At 38.3% G+C, this 17,980-nt stretch overlaps 2 protein-coding genes across 2 annotated transcripts; one reads left to right on the forward strand and one right to left on the reverse strand.

The window, feature by feature from the left end:
- Positions 1–241: 241 nt before the first annotated feature.
- smcr8b (Smith-Magenis syndrome chromosome region, candidate 8b) lies at positions 242–4,173 on the forward strand. The gene is made up of 2 exons (XM_056258741.1): positions 242–2,861; positions 3,512–4,173. The coding sequence occupies exons 1-2, from the start codon at positions 280–282 to the stop codon at positions 3,927–3,929; spliced, it is 3,000 nt and encodes a 999-aa protein (XP_056114716.1). The 5' UTR covers positions 242–279; the 3' UTR covers positions 3,930–4,173.
- On the reverse strand, positions 4,162–16,521 carry zgc:112980 (uncharacterized protein LOC503706 homolog). The gene is made up of 21 exons (XM_056258743.1): positions 16,439–16,521; positions 16,181–16,299; positions 15,807–15,912; positions 15,623–15,716; positions 13,032–13,188; positions 12,749–12,935; positions 10,730–10,852; positions 10,578–10,631; positions 10,368–10,487; positions 9,995–10,153; positions 8,889–8,942; positions 8,742–8,784; positions 7,901–8,117; positions 7,638–7,717; positions 6,259–6,366; positions 6,092–6,172; positions 5,647–5,751; positions 5,428–5,552; positions 5,221–5,343; positions 4,872–4,920; positions 4,162–4,760 (listed from the first exon to the last, which is right to left on the reverse strand). Coding segments are annotated over exons 1-21 (2,169 nt in total). The 5' UTR covers positions 16,441–16,521; the 3' UTR covers positions 4,162–4,697.
- Between the last annotated feature and the right edge of the window lie 1,459 nt (positions 16,522–17,980).

Genomic DNA, 17,980 nt, shown 5'->3' on the forward strand with positions numbered 1-17,980 from the left:
ATGTATGTATGTTGAATGTAAATACGGTAGATAATCAGTCTATAAACAACTATATCTACATGTACTGTAAAACTACTATAAAATCAGGTCTTGCTGAATGTAAAGTTTAACTAGCAGGTATCAGTATTTAGGTTTCACTTTTGACATGTAATAGCCTTACGAAAGACAAAACAATCACAACTAATTTTGGGAAACATTTTGATAGTCCTAATATTTTTAATTTAATTTCACAATATTTTTTACACCCCTGTCCGGTTTGTTTAAAAAAAAAAATCCACCATGATTGGTTCTCCAGACTTGGTAGCTTTTACTAAAGAAACAGATTTCAGTGAAATAGACCCATCAGCTCTTCCAGAGGAGCTGTCTGTGCCCATGTATCCCTACACTGGGGATATCACTCCGTGGTCCAGGATGTCTGGTGCTAATTTTAAGAAGGACTTTATTCTTTTATCAGAGTTTTCAGAGCAAGTTGGGCCCCAACCTTTGCTTACTGTTCCTCCTGAAACCAAAGCGTGTGGGACGTTTGATTTGAACCACTTCTCCCTTCGGATTATGTCAGTGGACTATCAGTCCTCTCTCGCCAGCTCGGCAAGTTGTGGCTCTTTGAAACTGAACTTTGTAGAAGACTCAATGGTAGTTTTAGGGGATTCTAGAGAAGGAGCATTTGCATATGTGCACCACCTTACGCTCTATGACCTGGAGGCTCGAGGGTTTGTACGACCACTTTGTCTTGCTTATGTGTCATCAGATGAGAATAAAATCATGCAACAATTCCAGCAGCTTTCCACAGAGTTCTCCAAAGTATCTGAATGTCTGAAAACGGGGAACAGGAAGAACTTTGCGAATGAACTGGAGATAAAACTAAGAGATCTGGAGTATACAAAAGTCATGTTACTTAGAGAGATAGAAAGAGAGTTCAATAATGCATCTGTGAAGTGCACCAATGAAAGGGAACGGATGTTGAATGGTATGCCTACATTAGATAGAAATACAGAAGATGTGAAACTGAATGAGTGTGAAACTGAAATGAAATTACAAGAGAAAGACGGAAGTGGGATTTCAAAAAAGGCGGAAGTAGAATCTGAAAATGAGAATAGGTCATGTATTACACACGAGAAAGATAAACGGTTTGGGGATCGAAGGGACAAGCAGGATAAAAGATCTTGCCCAATGCCATTGGCTAACAAAGAACAGGAGTTGGCCACTGTAGAAAAATCGATTCAGGATTATAAAAGCCTTTTAAAACAGGTCACTTGCTATCCAACCAGGAAGCTTAGAAACTCTGAGTACTCCCCTTATGAACCAGATGACCTCCCTCATTCTCTGGAACTTGACCTGGATGATTTAAGGCACGATCAGCTTGCTGAGCCAATGCTAGAATGCAATGTTTTTCCTTACACAAACACACCCTCGCATTCTCTGCAGCTGATTAACCCCACTTCATCTTGCCGATTTGACAAGCGTCTGAAAACTCTCGAGGAATTGTGTGACGACTACTTCCACCAACAGGCTCTACAGCAACTGTACTCCATAGAGAGGACATTCAGAGGAGATATTTGCCATCTCTACACACAACTCCTCTGCCGTAATCTTCTCCGCAACCTTAAATCTACCAATTTCTTATTTGAGGATCCATGTGACTTGGAAGAGGGTGCTGGATTACAGACTGAAATAGCTGGTCAACATTCAGTGCGACAACCGTCCTTTCTTTCTGCACCCTCAATTCTAAGTGAACTTGTCAGTCTTGAGTCATATGCCTCCTGTGTTGAAATGGTGCCAATCAAACTAGAGTTGGCTGGATCTAACCAATCTCCAGTTGTACCCAGCTCTGTAAATACCCCTTCCGAGCATAACCTACCCTTGACATCCGACACCGCCCCAGTAGAGGCTGAAATGGAAAATGAGGGAGTAGTTACTGCTCTGGTTTGTCAAGAAAATGTGGAATATGTTTCAGCTTTGATGAAGACCAGTATTAGTAGTGGAGATAGTATCGAAGTCTTAGGGACAGAGAAGTCCTTCAGATCCCAAGGTTCAAATTTACCAATGGATACGGCACTGCAAAGTCCACCACCTTTGTCCACTACAGCTGCACTGGAGGGTCTAAGGCAAGGGAGGGTACCTACCAGACGGACTTGCAGTGAAGACAGCATTGAGGTGCTTAGCACGACAGAATCCATCCTACAAGAAGAATTGCGTGCCTTATACCCTTGCGCAATTGATGAGGAAAGCCCAGAGCAAGAGAATGATGAGAAAGACAGGTGTCAAAAACAAGACAACAAAAATGTTGAATGTGTTTTCGGGGTGGGAAATGTTCCTGGAGATCATGGAGGTGCCTTTTTGGAGTCGCCGCAAGGTTTTTATCCTGTTGTCACCCTGACTCCACCTGACTGTCCTATTACTTTATCCCTGGGTGGGTTAAGCTTACAAGATGCTTGTCATGCAACAGAATCGATCCCTCTCTCATTGTCAGAGGAGCCCTGTCGGACAATACCTGATGATTTGTCAGACTGCTTCAGCTATCGGAGCACCACTGCCTCCACAACCTCCGAATGCCCTTTCTCTGCTTGTCTTCCCAGGGGAAAAAAAGAAGGTGGGACCAGACGAAGGCGTGGCAGAGTAGGGCGGGCAGCATTGCAGTTCTTGCGACAGTTTCCCTTTGCAGTGCATGCAGTGTATAGCCTACTGAGTGGGAGAACATTGGTGGTACTAGGCAACGAGGAGGCTGCAGTGAGACGACTAGTTACAGCACTGTCTGTGTACATGCCACATCCGAGTAGATACAGAGACAGCATTCAACCTTGGACTTCAACGCCGCTGCAGCTTACTGACCTGCTCAACTGGAAACTCATCGGCTTTAATAGGTAACATTTACTAAGCATCATAATCTTGTTTGAATGCCTGTTTTTAACTCAAATATCTTAATTAGCTAGTTCTGACATTTATTGGGGGCAGTCAACATCACACTTCACCGTTTCCGAGTCAAAACACTCCTGGTACAAAAAGCAACAAACACTCAAACGGGCGGCTGTAGTATTACTTACAAATCATGATCATAACCTTTACTGCCATACTAAAAATCTTAGGTGGCCAGTGATTCATCTTTTCTGAATCATTTAAATATTGGTGTCTGGGTCATTGTAAGCCTGGGGACTGATGTAAATCATGAGCTTTGAAAAACTTAGCTTAGAAGTGTGCAATAAAAGAAGTGCTCATAAATGGCTGAGAGACAGTATTCTCATTTGCAGCAGAAATAGTATTAAAGGAAGATCAATACATCATGACTTGACAATACAGATCTCCAGGAGCAGGGTTGCATGCCACTGATATACTGCATAAACAATCATTGCTTTGTTGATGAGCTTAAATGATACAGTAATTATTAAAGGGTCATTTTACTTGGGATGCATAAAAACAAGAATCTACTTACCCTTTCAGCAATGCCATTAGGATAAACGCTGTTAGCTAAGTTGAAGCCACCTTGACAATATTTTTGTTTTTTATATTTACTCAGGATGTGCTGTTTTACTCACACAACTTTGCCTCACTGCCTGGGCCATTACAGCCGATACATCAGTGTTCTAGATGTGGATCAAAAGACACTGCGCTGCCCAACCTACAGTGGTACTCTAATCAACCTGCTGGTGGATCCAAGGAGCAACTTTAAACGTGGAAACACCTACTTCATGTTTGCTCAAAGTGTGCAAAGCAAGCTTGTCACCAGAGCATTCCTTTTAACATTTTTAAATGGTCGCCTTACACCCAGAAGGGCTCGGGAAAGTACATGGACAAAACGTTTTCTTTCTGAATTTCACAAAGATGATAAGAAAATCCTCAACTATTTATCTGAGCTCATTAAACTAAACTTAATGGAGATTCCACCCAATGTCCTCCGATTCAGCTACGCCACAACCTCCATTTTCAAACACTGAAACACAAACTAGTCAACGATTTGTGCACTGTACAGTAGTTATACTTAGCTTACACATCTAGTTGTTTTTGCCCATCTGTGTCTTTACATTTTATGCATGCTTTGAAATCTCGTTTACAAAAGGCAGTTGAAGAGAATATTTACAGTAATATTTTGCAAAGATCCCTAAGAACCGTCATAGTTCACAACCTTAAATGATCTGTAACAAAGCAATATTAAACAGCTTTTCAGTGTTGCATTTTAAACTGTCATTTATTTGCATTACTGCTGATGTTCAAAGATTTGTATATTGTTCTGTTTCTGAATATAATTGTGCTTTACATGCTCCAGCTATTAATCACAGTACTGTAATGTTACAAAATACTGGTCATTTCCCCAAAAAAGAAAAAAACTTGGCAATGAAAAATGTTTGAACTACCGCTTATAACCTTTGAAAATATTAGAGGCACTCTTTCTGTACATTAAAACTGTACAGTTCTTCCATTTTGTCAAAAAGTCAAATGTTAATATATACATAATAAAGATAGTTCTTAATTTTTACAGTTTTAAAATTCTGAATAACTGAATTGCCTGAAAAATGTCCGTTATATTAGAAGTGAGTCTGAAAGCGAAGTCAAGAATTGTGTCTTACACTTTGCCAAACAAAAACATTGGGATAAAACATTTCCCCAGCAGATAATAAAGGATAAATGAAACATAGATCTCATCCAAACTTATTGCATGGAATGAAATGCAGTGCATGTTCATTTGTTCAGGATGTTGGTCAGGCTTATTTTCCTCGGCGTTGGATTTTTTGCAGGATTTTATGCTTTTCTGTAGTAAGTCTGGCCACCTGCAAGAGAGAGAAGAGCAGCTCACCTTAAAAACACTTGAGTCATTGAGATCTAATTATATCTTTGTAAAAAAAAAATTACACCAAGTCTTTAATGGAAAAGATTCTTACATTGCTTTCAAGTTGCAGTCTCAAGCTTAATTGCCAAGGGCAGTACAATCTGAAATCAAATAGAATGCAAATAAAACTTCATATTATGTTGATATGTATTTAATATGAACAAAATTATCCAATTGCTTTATAGTAGAATTCATGTTTTATTCCCGACCTTCCTTTTTATATCCCTCTGGATAAGGTGTATTAGAAATATCCAAAATGTCCAACACAATTCCAATATTCAGTTAGAAATAACCTATTTTAATATTCATGCATGTACAGCACATCTACATCATAAACATCCTTCAGTGCTGAAAGATGACATATCATGAATTTACTATAGTGATTGACTGCTGCTTCTTACTCATTCCAAGTGGCAAGCAAGCTATTGATGGGATAGGTGTGGGAGTCTAGAACCACACTGTTTTCCACGAAGTACAAGCAGAGGAAGGATGCAACTAGGGAATGTTCAGTTTCACTCCATGTTCTGAAACAGATATAGAGCATATGTACATGCTTATCATAGATGTTTTTGTTCAGTTTTGGTGTATGTGTGTGAGCACAGGCTTACCCCTGAATGAGTTGGTACTGCTCCTCATGAGAAAGTTCCTGCAGAAGACAGCACAGGAGGTAGTGCAGCACATCCGGCCTCCCCAGCAAACTGTTGAAGAACCAACGGAGCGCCCAGTGGTTGAACTGAAGGCAAATGGCACATACACACAATTACACGTATGAATCTAAACAAAATCAAAACTACTGAATTTAACTAATAACTACAGAAAATAAGCACCCTGAAGGAAATTATGACATCGAGGATGGGGCTGAGCTGAGAGTGGAAAATGCGCAGCACCAAAGCCTGAGTTGCTAACAGCAGTCTAGCCTGGTCAGGATAACCCTAATGGAAAAAGAACATTTAAACATAGCACCAATAAGACAAAACAATGTATAATATATAACTGGTTTGATCTGCCCCATTTGGCATTTAAAGAGTATTTTTTATTTATCATAATTTAAGATATGCCAGGCCTATACAGAGGCCTAAGAAGAAGAATGGTTTTTTTTTTTTTGTGCTTCTCATTTACTATCATTATATGCATATAAATATACTGGCATTATATTGGGCATCAGACACACTGCTTTATAGATAATGTCATTTGCCACATAAATGTCAGTCACAAATAATCCAAGGTTTACGCAAAAAAAAAAACTGCAAAGAACTAATTCATTAAACTCACATTCTCAAAGGTTTTGGGGATCTGTATACGGGAAGTCAGTGTCAGCTCCTTGAGAATTGTATTGGCAGTGTCTTTGGTCACCTGAACAGAAACGCATAACTATCTGTCTCCAAAACATCTCAGTATGTTTTCCATCCTGACAGACACAAGATAAACACTCTTCTCACCACTTGAAAGGTGACGTCAGGCTCGGCATAGAATGCACCAACGACAAGACCATCTGGAGTAATAAAACTGGAACTGACAACGCTTAGCAGATACACCCAGGTTTCTGACTACAAACAGAGACATTCATCATAAAAGACACCAGATCTGAAAAGTACACACTAACAGACTTCACAAGCACATATGAAGAGTTAATATGAAATCACAATGGGTTTTGATGTTTTTATGATAGGTGGCATTTGATGCTGAACTGTTTGCCACACATTCAATATGCAACAGCTAAATAATGCCTTTAACACTGTCAGAATGTTAATAAAGTTTGGTGGCCAGCGATAAATATACTGTATTGTTCAGAATATAAGAATGTTTTTTTCTTGGAAATACATCTGAAAAAAATGGTGTCGACTTATATTCGGGGTCTAAACTTTTACATGTCAAAAATACACCCGCAACAATGGGGAGTGCCAAATATGTGTAAAACGAGTGTTTCCCCCTGGACTGATCAACGCAGAGTCGTCAAACAACTCTCATTAAGCACCCAAGAAATATGATGTGTCAGAGTGTAATGTTAGAAGATGGCGAGCCCAAAAAGAGTTAAGGATAAGTCTTAAAAATGCTAACACAGTCAAAGAAAAGCTCACCGCCGCCTAAAAGTGGCCGCTTAGAAAGAAACTGACAGGAAAGTGTCAGTACGTAGCCGAAAAAAGACATGAGGGATTGCCCATAACCAGAGCCGTCGTCCAGCTGAAGGCATCGAAAATTGCCAAAGAGCTGAACATACCCATCAGTGAGGCCCATCATTTCTTATTTCGGCTACGTATTGACGCACTTGCCTATCAATGTCCTCGAAGCGGCCGCTTTGATGCAGCGTAATGGATTAGCGCTTGTCCTCCGACTTCAGGAGGAACTTCAGCACTATGTGATCGACCAAAGGAAAAAACATTCATATCCCCCTGGATCAGATAATACGGATCAAATACCTGTGTTTTTTTACATGCCAACATCTGTCACTGACTGTACATAAAAAAGGTGAGAAATCAGTCATTGTGAAATCTAATAAAAGAGAACTTCAATTGATTTTTATGGTAGCTATAAAGTGTTTGTTTCTGAATGTGATTGTTGTTGCTACATTTTACCAGAAAAATAATTTTAAATATGAAAAATGTGCAATATGAAAATGATTTTCAAATAAAGTATTCTCTTTAAAAGAAAAGTTTTGTTCTTCAAAAAATCTATTTCCAAATGGTACATCTTGAAACGGGGGGGTCATCTTATATTCGGAACAATAGGGTAGATTTACAAATGGCAGTGCCTGCTCTTACATTAAAAAATAAGGTGGATTAAGTTATATAAAATAAACATTACATAATATTTTACCTACATTTGCAAAAACAGCAGCGTTACAGTCCAGAACCCTCAGTGCAAACTTCAAAACCTCCATCATCTTGAATGAATTTAAACCTTTATTGAAGAAACAGGGTTGATATTCAGCATAAACGTTCATTGTTGACGAGCTTAAATAATATAGAATATGTTAAAGGGAAGATTCATAAAAATGCAGGAAAACAAGAGCCTGGCTAACCTTTCAGCAGATGTCATTTAGATAAACACTTTTCAATTCAGTTTCAAAAGTCAATTTTCTACCTTCAATGGGTGTCCACTTGGTGCTCAGTAAAGGATCAGGTATGATAATATGGTCATTTCCTGGATCAAATTCTTGTTGTGGTATATCAGGGACTTGGCCTGATGTAAAAATTCTGAGGTAAGCTTTGAACTGTGGAGGTGTGAGTCGGGAGGCGGGGCAAGAGGCACCGAGCATTGGCGATAACATTGTGTGGACCGCACCACTGTAGTCGGCAACCTAAACACACAAACATAACAGGAATGCAGTTAAAGGAATAGTTCACTTCAAAAATGAGATATCTGTCATCATTTACTCACACTCAAGTTATTTCAAAACTGTATGAATTTTTTTCTTCTAGAAAATAGTTTGAAGAATGTTGGTAACCAGACAGTTGATGGACCCCATTGACTTCCATAGTAGGGGGGGGTGGGGGTGGGGGGGGGGGGTGGGGGTGGGTAATACTATGAAAGTCAATGGGGTCCATCAACTGTTTGGTTTCCGACATTCTTCAAAATATCTTCTTTTGTGTTCAGCAGAAGAAGAAAAAATCATACAGTTTTGAAACAAGTTGAGGGTGAGTAAATGATGACAATTCTCATTTTGAAGTGAACTATTCCTTTAACACAAGGCATTGTCACAATAATTTACCTTTAACAAATTATATATTTAAGATCAATTATATTTTCTGAAGGGTGTCCTTGTAGGGGTGTGTGGATCACCATACTAGCCACAAATCCTCTGCATCAAAAAGTTAGAAAACTCCTAAGAGTCCTGACTTAAATGTCTAAAATTAGTGTATAAAACTGAGGTATATTAATTAAGGTAGAAAGCACTGAAGGAAAAGGCTTTATTCTGATGTACCTTGCACAGGTAGAGGGGAACCAAGTCTCTCATTTTCTGCAGCCTAAATTCCAGACAGACAGACATACAATGAAAGATTGTACCATAAATTGTAATAATGTTCTGCTTATATGACAACAATGTTCATGATATGCAGCTGGCACTCACGTGGGATTATTGGTACTTCTGACAACTTTCAGATAGCGAGCCAGCTCACGGTACCTAACGTGTTAAAAAAAGGGTAGATTATTAATATTATTATTTTATTAAGATTAGCGAGGTCCTAAGCAATAACACTTAACACAATAAACTCAAACTTAAATAATAATCATTGGCCTTACACAGAATCTACAAACTTTTTGCCCTACATTTTCTGTGATGTTTACAAGGAAAAATCCCCAGAATTAATTTAAAAAGGCGATATTATGCCCTTTTATAAAGTCTTGCTTTTGTGGTCTACTTAAATAGGTTTTCATGCTTGAATGTTCAAAAAATGTTTGTCATATGTAATATATGTGGAAAAAATATTCCACATATTAGATTGTTACAGCACTTCTCTTTCCCAGACTGTCAGTAAAGCTCTGATTAGTTCCTGTCTCCATTAAGCCCCTCCTTCCGAAAAGCTAAATGTGCTGAACCAGTGTGTTGTGATTGGTCAACCGCTTTGAGCGCGATTCAGAAACATCACAGCCCTTACCATAACCACCGGTTGCAACACACTACTAACACAACTCAATCAGGCATCTCCCCCTTTTTTGCGTATGCCTAAATGAGGAATACTGTGACGTGACGTGTTTGTGAAGAAAACTCAACACTACAATTGAGGAGTTTCAAAGTAATACAGAATCAGTGCACACTGATATAGAGAATAACTCCCTTTGAAGTGAACTTTGTGGACCTTTTTCATGCTCAAACAGCAACATTACAAAGCACAATGTTACATACTAAAGAAAGTTGAAAATGTAAGAAAGCATAATAGGTCCTCTATAAAAAGGGCAGAATGTGTTAAACACAGTGCTACACTATTTCTGATCATTGTTAAATATTTTATATCATTTAAATAAAGGTAGATTCAACTAAAACTGTATTTTTTCACTACTCTGAAACATTAAGTATGCATAACATTTTGTGAATGACAGATGTATGAATTCTTTCGTTGGAATTCTGCATGTGCGGATTCTGTGCAGGTTTATTTCATATATCGTTGAAGTAAATTAAGAGGTTTGATAAGCAGTAAATAAAACATAAAAAGTACACTAAGGAAGGGCCATTACTTGTTTTGTTGTTGAAGTTTACAGACTCTCGCTTGAATCACGCTCAGAGGTTCATACAAGACTTGATGCTTTCGACCTTTGACATGCCTCTCTCCAGTGATATTTTGACCTTTTATCACGCCAGAAAGCAAGGGGTCATCCCAAGGAAGCACACTCAGACTGCAACCAAAGAAAAGACAATTTAAGCATTAAACAACAAAACAATGGCAGACCACAACTGAACAATTATTGTATTAAGTAAAATCTCAGAAACAACATAAGGGGAGCAAATGATGACTGACTGAAATTATCATCTTGGATTCAATTTTCTTCAAGAAGCAAAAAGTGCATGGCTTTTCCAAACCCAAGTTACAGCACATGTATGTGTTGTTACCTTTTTGGCAATGTGGAGTTTGAAGGCAGAGGAAGCCCCAGGAAGAAAAACTCCAGTTGCTTTATGAAAGTGCTGGAAAAATCGAAGTCAACTAAAAGCGTCCACACCTTCGTCATAAATCTGGAAGACAAACATACAGTTTATAAGGAAACTAGAAAATTCAAAAGGAACTTTCCAAGTAAACATAAAAGTACATGTTTGTTGCATTACCTCCACAGGAGCATTGACACGGTTTCAGACACAGTGATAGCAGCATGTACATTTCTGCAAGGGAGACATAAACCAAGATATGTAATTATTACGTATATGCATTATATACCATAACCAGGGGTCAGAGTATGCAATAGTGTATAGTATTTTACCCAGGAACAGTGTGAGTGACGAACAGCTTGATAGCGCCTAATAGCATCACAACAGAAGCCTTTGGATTCTCTTTCTTTGCTTCATTAAAAAACAGTTTGATATGTTGACTCACAACAGTGTAACTGAAAAAAAAAAAGAGAGAAAATAAACAACTTTAGTATAGTATGGTGTTCGCTAAAGGCTGGAATACACTACACGACTATTAAAATCTGAACAGATTTTAAAACACTAGGCATCGTACACTTGCCGACTTTGTAAATGTTTACAGTGGAAAAAATTATTAAGTCTTCGATTAAGTCTTCTCAGTTCCGCACCGTTGGCTGAAATTGGTCCTCGTCGGCTTTTTTTCGGCCGAATCAACATGTTGAATCGGCGTCGGGCCATCGGTGAAAGAGGGAACTCTGATTGGCTGTTCAGCTTAGTGAACAAGTCAGTGCACGAGAATAATAGCAAAACAGTGAGCAAAGAAGTCAAAAGGGTACAGATAGAAGGCTTATGTTACGTCATCTTACATGAGTGTTGCTTGGCGAGTATTTCAATATTAACATGAGCGAAGAATGGAATAAAGAAAGGTTTTAGCAGGATTGATATTCAAAACGGTAAGCACGCACTGCTTTGTTCACGGTATGTGTATCTGCAGCCTCGGTTTCCCTTTTTGAATGACGAATATAGACGAATATATCTGCATAGACAGTCTCATTTACACGTAGGCGCAGAACGCGCATTCTAGCCAACAGCCGCCAGTAGTTCTCTCGGTGTGTTCAAGTGCAGCTTTTTACCCCGACGCGAGGCGACAACAGTCGGCTTTCATCAGCGCTAGTTCGTCGGCGTCGGCTTGGTGTGTTCCAGGCTTTAAGCCCATTTGAATGAGGTTGAGGCAGTCAGCTTATACTTTAAAGATTACAACGGAAGTTAGGTGAGTGGCGCAGTCAGTTGTTTTATCTGTGTGTCAATGGGTGCTTCTCAATATCCCTCCTCGTTTCCTCGCTCCTCCATCCTATGACCCGGAAACTGATCGAGCTCAGCCATCTTGAAGGACATCTCAATTCTCTAATTGCACCGCAAGGCGCGAGGATCGAGGAGGCTTCGAGAGGAGTTATGAGCGAGGATACACAGGTGGATCCTTTGCGGAAGAGTTTTACCGACTAAACGTGACGCACGTATCAATTCTCCTCCCCCTTCACATCGGTCACAATAACTTTAATTTATACTTTACCTTTGCAGTTTAAATAAACCACACATCTCACATATTTCAACAGGGTATCTTGATTTATTATTATTAGTATGAATTTCTTAAATAAACAAACTAAAACAACATAAGGGCAGATCCTTTGAGCGCTGCTGATGACGCTGGGAAGTGACGCTCGAGTGATCAAGTATTCCAATGTATAAAAAAAGCTTTCATCCATCCTCCTTTTCTTTCCTTGCAGCCTTCCCTCGCATCCTACAGGGGTGGAGCTGAGACGCAAGGAAAGGTAACGAGGATGCACAAATAAGAATTGAGAAGCACCCAATGAGTCAAATATTGAGGCTAATTTGATGTTCTGTTACTAGTGCACATATTTTTGTTCTCAAATCGGCTCAAAATATCAAACATGTTTTGATATCCTGCGACTGGATGAAATCATAGCCTGAAGCTAAAAATCAGAGTCTCTGCCCATCATACACTGTGATTTTCTGTGAATTCTGTCAACTCCGACTGTCCAAAACCTGCAGACTGGCACAGACTTCCGGCAACTATTGTCGACTCATCTAGACTGCAAATTGGGGTTAAAGTCGTGTTGTGTATTCCAGCCTTAAGAATCACTATTACTATTGGTCATGCTAAAAATCAAGTTACTAATACTGCAATAACAACCCATGTAATGTTAATTTCTTACCCAAAACACAATTCTTTAATTTACAGTTTATCAATTGCACCTACATTACCGTAATTAACCAAATTGTGACCGATTTCCAATTTTATAAAGCAGATAGCAAAATTATACTAAAAATAATATAAAAGGAGGACCACTCACTCAAACTCCAGAATCTTAAAGTGATGTTTATGGCATCCTTTACATCCAAAGGCTTGACACTGTGTAGTGTCGTTATTGTTGCGGTGACAGATGCACCGACAGCCTGGACGGTTCGAATTCTCAAACCCCAACAAGAAAGTTGCATACTTCATTGCCAAACTACCAGCAAATTTGTGCAGTGAAGCCTCTACCACAAACACACACACAATTGTAATATTTAGGCTGGCACAGGTCCTATTCTAAGAGAATAAATCTGCAGTTTAAATCGTGAGAGAGAACATACCTGCACGTCGTAGGTCTGAATCCATATCCAGCGGCTCAAAGGAGAAGTTCAGCTCGTGCAGATATCCCATCAGGCTCTTATCCCGGAGGGCCTTCCAGTAGACGCTGTGCTTATGGCTATTACAGTGGCAAATGCCGGGGATGGTCCAAAACTCACACTTTAAAACACAAGTCAAGTCATAGCACTTTACCAATGCTTCACAAACACCAAAGTGGCCTTGTTTTTAGCCTGGTATAGTATAGAGGGAATAACACAAATCAGGCCTAGTATCCATCAACACACCACACGAAGAAACTGTCTACAGGAAAAAAGAAATTTCCAGTCACATTTTTATTAGACCAAAAAAAAAAAATATATATATATATATATATATATATATATACACATAATTTTTTTTTAATTGTAAAACCAGTATATAATACATAGTAGTATTCGTTTTTTAACTTCTAAAATAATAATAATACTGTCTGGACAGGATTAAAATAAGAGGATTTTTTTTTCGCTCACATTTAACACAAATGTCACAATAAAAAAATCCTAATGGTGCTAAAACATGATTCACTTTCTGTATACAAAATTGTATTCACTTTTGTCCCTTCTGATTTGGGGGACATTATGATTATACACTGCCATTATTTATGAGGGGCTAATAGGGGTGTAATGTACGGTGGCCGAGACAGCTCAACGCGCTGCAACTGAAGCAAACACATGCAAATAGAGAAAAACGCGTGCAAATAGAAAAAAACGCATGCAAATAGAAAAACACGCGTGCAAATAGAAAAAAACACCTGCAAATTAAAAAAAACATCTTCATCAGTTTCACAACACACGTGTGCTCCAAATAAGGAAACGCGCTGCAAAAGTTCACAACACAACCAAATACAGAAAACAGCTGCAAATAACACAGACCACAACGGAAATGTTTCCAGGGGAACCAAATAAGTGACGGACCCGGCCGAGACGTTATTGCTCGTGAGCTTCCCTATGCCATACTCCCTTCGAAGGGCAGATTGCAGAGCCCTTTTGGAGTGAGCAAGGCTCTAGTGGGCTGTTAGGCAGCCGTGTGGAGCGCACTTGATGAAGGGAGCAACTAAAGACAACGTGGGATGTTCCCATGGCAACGCAGCACGGTGTCCATCAGCTGGTCTTACGACAGAAATATGATGCTGTTAACATAACGGATGCAAATACATTTTTATTTTTAGTTTACAAAAAAAGCTTTTAAAATATGCGTTATATATCTGTGTCTCAACTTTAAAATGTTGGACCCTACATTACCTAACATTTCTTACGAAACTTTTCTTTATGAAAATGTAATAACATGAAACAATTTGTACAGTGTAACTGGTGTATAGATAAAGATCTTTCCTTCATGATTTTCTTCTCTATCTTTTTTATTTATTTATTTTAGTTTCCAGCTCATTGTTCTTTTCTCATTTGTATTCTGATGACATTGAACAAATTGTTAATACAGTTTGTACATTGTATACAAGTTGTATGTCATAAAAAATTTAATTTCTGTATGTTTTGCACAAACAAATAAATAAATAAACAAATAAATAAAGTATAATGTTAAGCTGTAAGCACCATCACGCATAGATTTATGGATTTCTATGCCAGCACGTCCCAGCCGGGTTCGTCACTTATTTGGTTCCCCTGGAAACATTTCCGTTGTGTTCTGTGTTATTTGCAGCGCGTTTATGTATTTGGTGGTGTTGTGAGTATTTGGAGCACACGTGTGTTGTGAAACGGATGAAGATGTTTTCTTAATTTGCAGGTGTTTTTTTTTATTTGCACGCGTTTTTTTTCTATTTGCATGCGTTTTTTTCTATTTGCATGCGTTTTATTTTATTTGCATGTGTTTTGTTTTATTTGCACGCGTTGTTTTCTATTTGCATGCGTTTTCTTCAGTTGCAGCGCGTTGAGCTCTCTCGGCCACCGTAGTAATGATACCCTCATGTCACGATTCGATACATATCACGATACTGAACTCACGATATGATATTATTGCGATACTCCAAGACATATGATAAAAGGTTAACAAAAAATGAACTGTTAATTAAAATGCTAAATTTGGAATTACATTGGATGTGTAAATGAATAGGCTTGGACTTGGTGCTGGTAACCTAATGCACAGGACAATTGTGACACCAGAATAAAATAATTGTGATTCTGAAGCTGAAAATACAGAAATATTTTTAGATGAATATGTATGCACTCTGTCACTGACTAGATATATTTAAAATAATGTAGGCCACTTTTTACTGGTAACAGACATTTAACATTATCAGGACCCACACATATTCCCCCATTGCATTATTATTATACATTATATTCAACATTATAGTAGTTTAATGTACTGACACTAAAACTCTAAAAACTTGAATTTTTTTCTCACACAGTCATTTTTATTTCGGGTGAACTATACACAATACATATAGTCACTATCCACGATACATATTGTTGCATTTTTGTATTGCAATATATTGTGACACGATATATTGCTACACCCCTAGTAACTAACATAAACCCTAGATAGATGAGAGTGAGTCTGTGTGGTTGAGTTTTAGGTTTGAAGCTAGTGAACTCACCGTGGAGGCCAGTTTGTCACAGATGTAGCAAAAACACTGATCACAGTGCTTTGCATTATTTTGTAGAGGTCCTGAGACGTCCTGTTCTGCCCGACTAGAACAAGCAAACACGCAATGACACACATAAACAATCACAGACAACACAAGTCCTTCACAGAACAGTGGCCTCACTTATTTTACTGACCAGAAAGCCAGGGTGCAGTCGTATCTAGCATGTGGAAGCACTATTGCTGTTTGGGAGTATGTGATGGCCAAGTCCTCATCCAACTCCTCAATATGTTTGGATATATCTGAGATCAACAGAAAACAAAGAGAAGCAGAGAGATGACAATGGTACTGAATGATTACCATATGGTATACAAAGAGGTACTGCCATGGTATATCAAACAAAAATATTTATTAACATGGTATGGTAATTTTGAAAACCCATGGGATTGCTACAGTTCGTGTTAGAGAAAAAATGGTATTGCCATGCTATAACGTTTGTATGTGCATATGAATGGTCATAGTGGTAACTTTTAGTTTTGTTTATGATCAAATGTGTGTAACGCAGAGTACCTGCTTCGTTCCTCTCATTTTCAACGATAAGCACAGAGGAATCGTTGAGGGCCATCAAGGAGTCACCTTCATCATCATCTTCATCGCTCAAAATGATTATAGGTATGTGGTGCTGCGTCCTTCGGAACATGACAGACAATGAGAAGAAACGACCTCGAATACCAGCCTAACTCAAATAACATTGCGTGTGTCTCGTATAAAAAAAACTTTAACATTTACTTTGTTCGAGTTTTCTGTAACTTAGATAATTAAACTTACATATTTTGTCGAAATGACCCCTCGACTGCGCGCGTTCAAAGTTTGGCGCTTTTGCTGATTCACGTGACTCTGGCAAACCGGAAATGGTGTCAGTGTCTTGCCCTCCCCCAGTTCAATTTTAATTTAATTTTCACTATAATTCCTTTTATATTCAATTCATTACAAAATCATCGGTAGTGTTGACAAAATTAAATATTTTTTCTTTCTTGTCACGTATTTACTAATGATTCTAAAATAATGAGTATAAAGACAAATGTCTAGCGTTGGAAAAACACGGTCATTAGTTTAACGTTTAAGGGAAAATTTAGACCTATCCATACTACTACCTACTTCGGTTGTGGAAAGTCTTCTCTCTTTGCAAAAAATAAATAATATAAATATATTCCCAATAATTCCAGATGCCAAAAGCTTTTCTTGTTCCATGCGACAAAGCCATGTGATGCCAGCTCTATGTGACCACCTCAGTCATAGCTCTCTATTACATACAGTTTTCTCAATTTGTTCTGACCAGTCATAGGGAACTTAGGTATTTTCCACTTTTTCTTTTTTGGCCCATCCCCATTCCAGCCAACCTTCTCGGTTTATTTTTAAAGGCGGCACACTGCCAACTTTTTTGAGAGAAAAAAAAAAAACTTAAAAAGTGCATTTAAATTGTACCCCAGGAAGACTGAGATGCAAAATTTCAATCAAGAGAGCAGCTGTGCTGGAAATTCCCCAATAAAATTAAAGTCTGCCACTCAGTGATAAAATTTAAATACACTTTCACAATCACAATCTGTCTCTCTTACAACCAAAACATCTCAGAGAGCAAAAACAAAGAGCTCTATGCTAAATAGAGTATTATTCAGTAAAATCATACATATTCAATTATCATTGAACTAAGACTTTCAAAACTGACTGGATAAGCAAATGAACAGATTATCATAAGGCCTCCTACTTCCTTTTATCATATACACTTTCCGGTTCATCTTCATCCACATTGGTCTTCCTCAGCATCCCACAATATGCCCACCTGCCAATTAAATATTTTTTAATTGGAAACATTTTATCTGACTTCCTAGACTCTTTCCAGGCCTACTGACCTTGACTACAGAAAGAAGCATTATTCACAAGTTGTTTCTCACGGATTAAAACTATAAGCATGAGAGAGAGAGACAATAAAGAGATAAAAAGGGCAATATATCTGAGTCTTCTACCAAGAGTGTGATGGTAGGAGGCCTGTGTTGTGTAGTTACTTGAGGCCTTTCATTTGTGTCAATAATCTCCAGTCAAAATCTAACCCTTGCATGTATTTCATATAATGTAACCTCCATTGGGCAGCGACCTTCTTGAAACCGTTCGTTCGTCCCCTTACATTCTTAAACAGTTTACTTTCTCTAGAAGCAATTACTTTGTCCTCCTCCTCCTCTAATCCCTCTCTCAAAAGCATCAAATATTGAGTAACAATAAAAGTAGTGTCTGATCTCAATGCATACAATAAAAACAAATTGATTTACACACGCATATATGTCAAAAACAAAATGTATCTTTCATGACTAAAAG

This window comes from Rhinichthys klamathensis, unplaced genomic scaffold, assembly GCF_029890125.1.
Source record: "Rhinichthys klamathensis goyatoka isolate OS25496 unplaced genomic scaffold, OSU_Roscu_1.1 h1tg000157l_1, whole genome shotgun sequence".
Classification (NCBI taxonomy): Eukaryota; Metazoa; Chordata; class Actinopteri; order Cypriniformes; family Leuciscidae; genus Rhinichthys; species Rhinichthys klamathensis.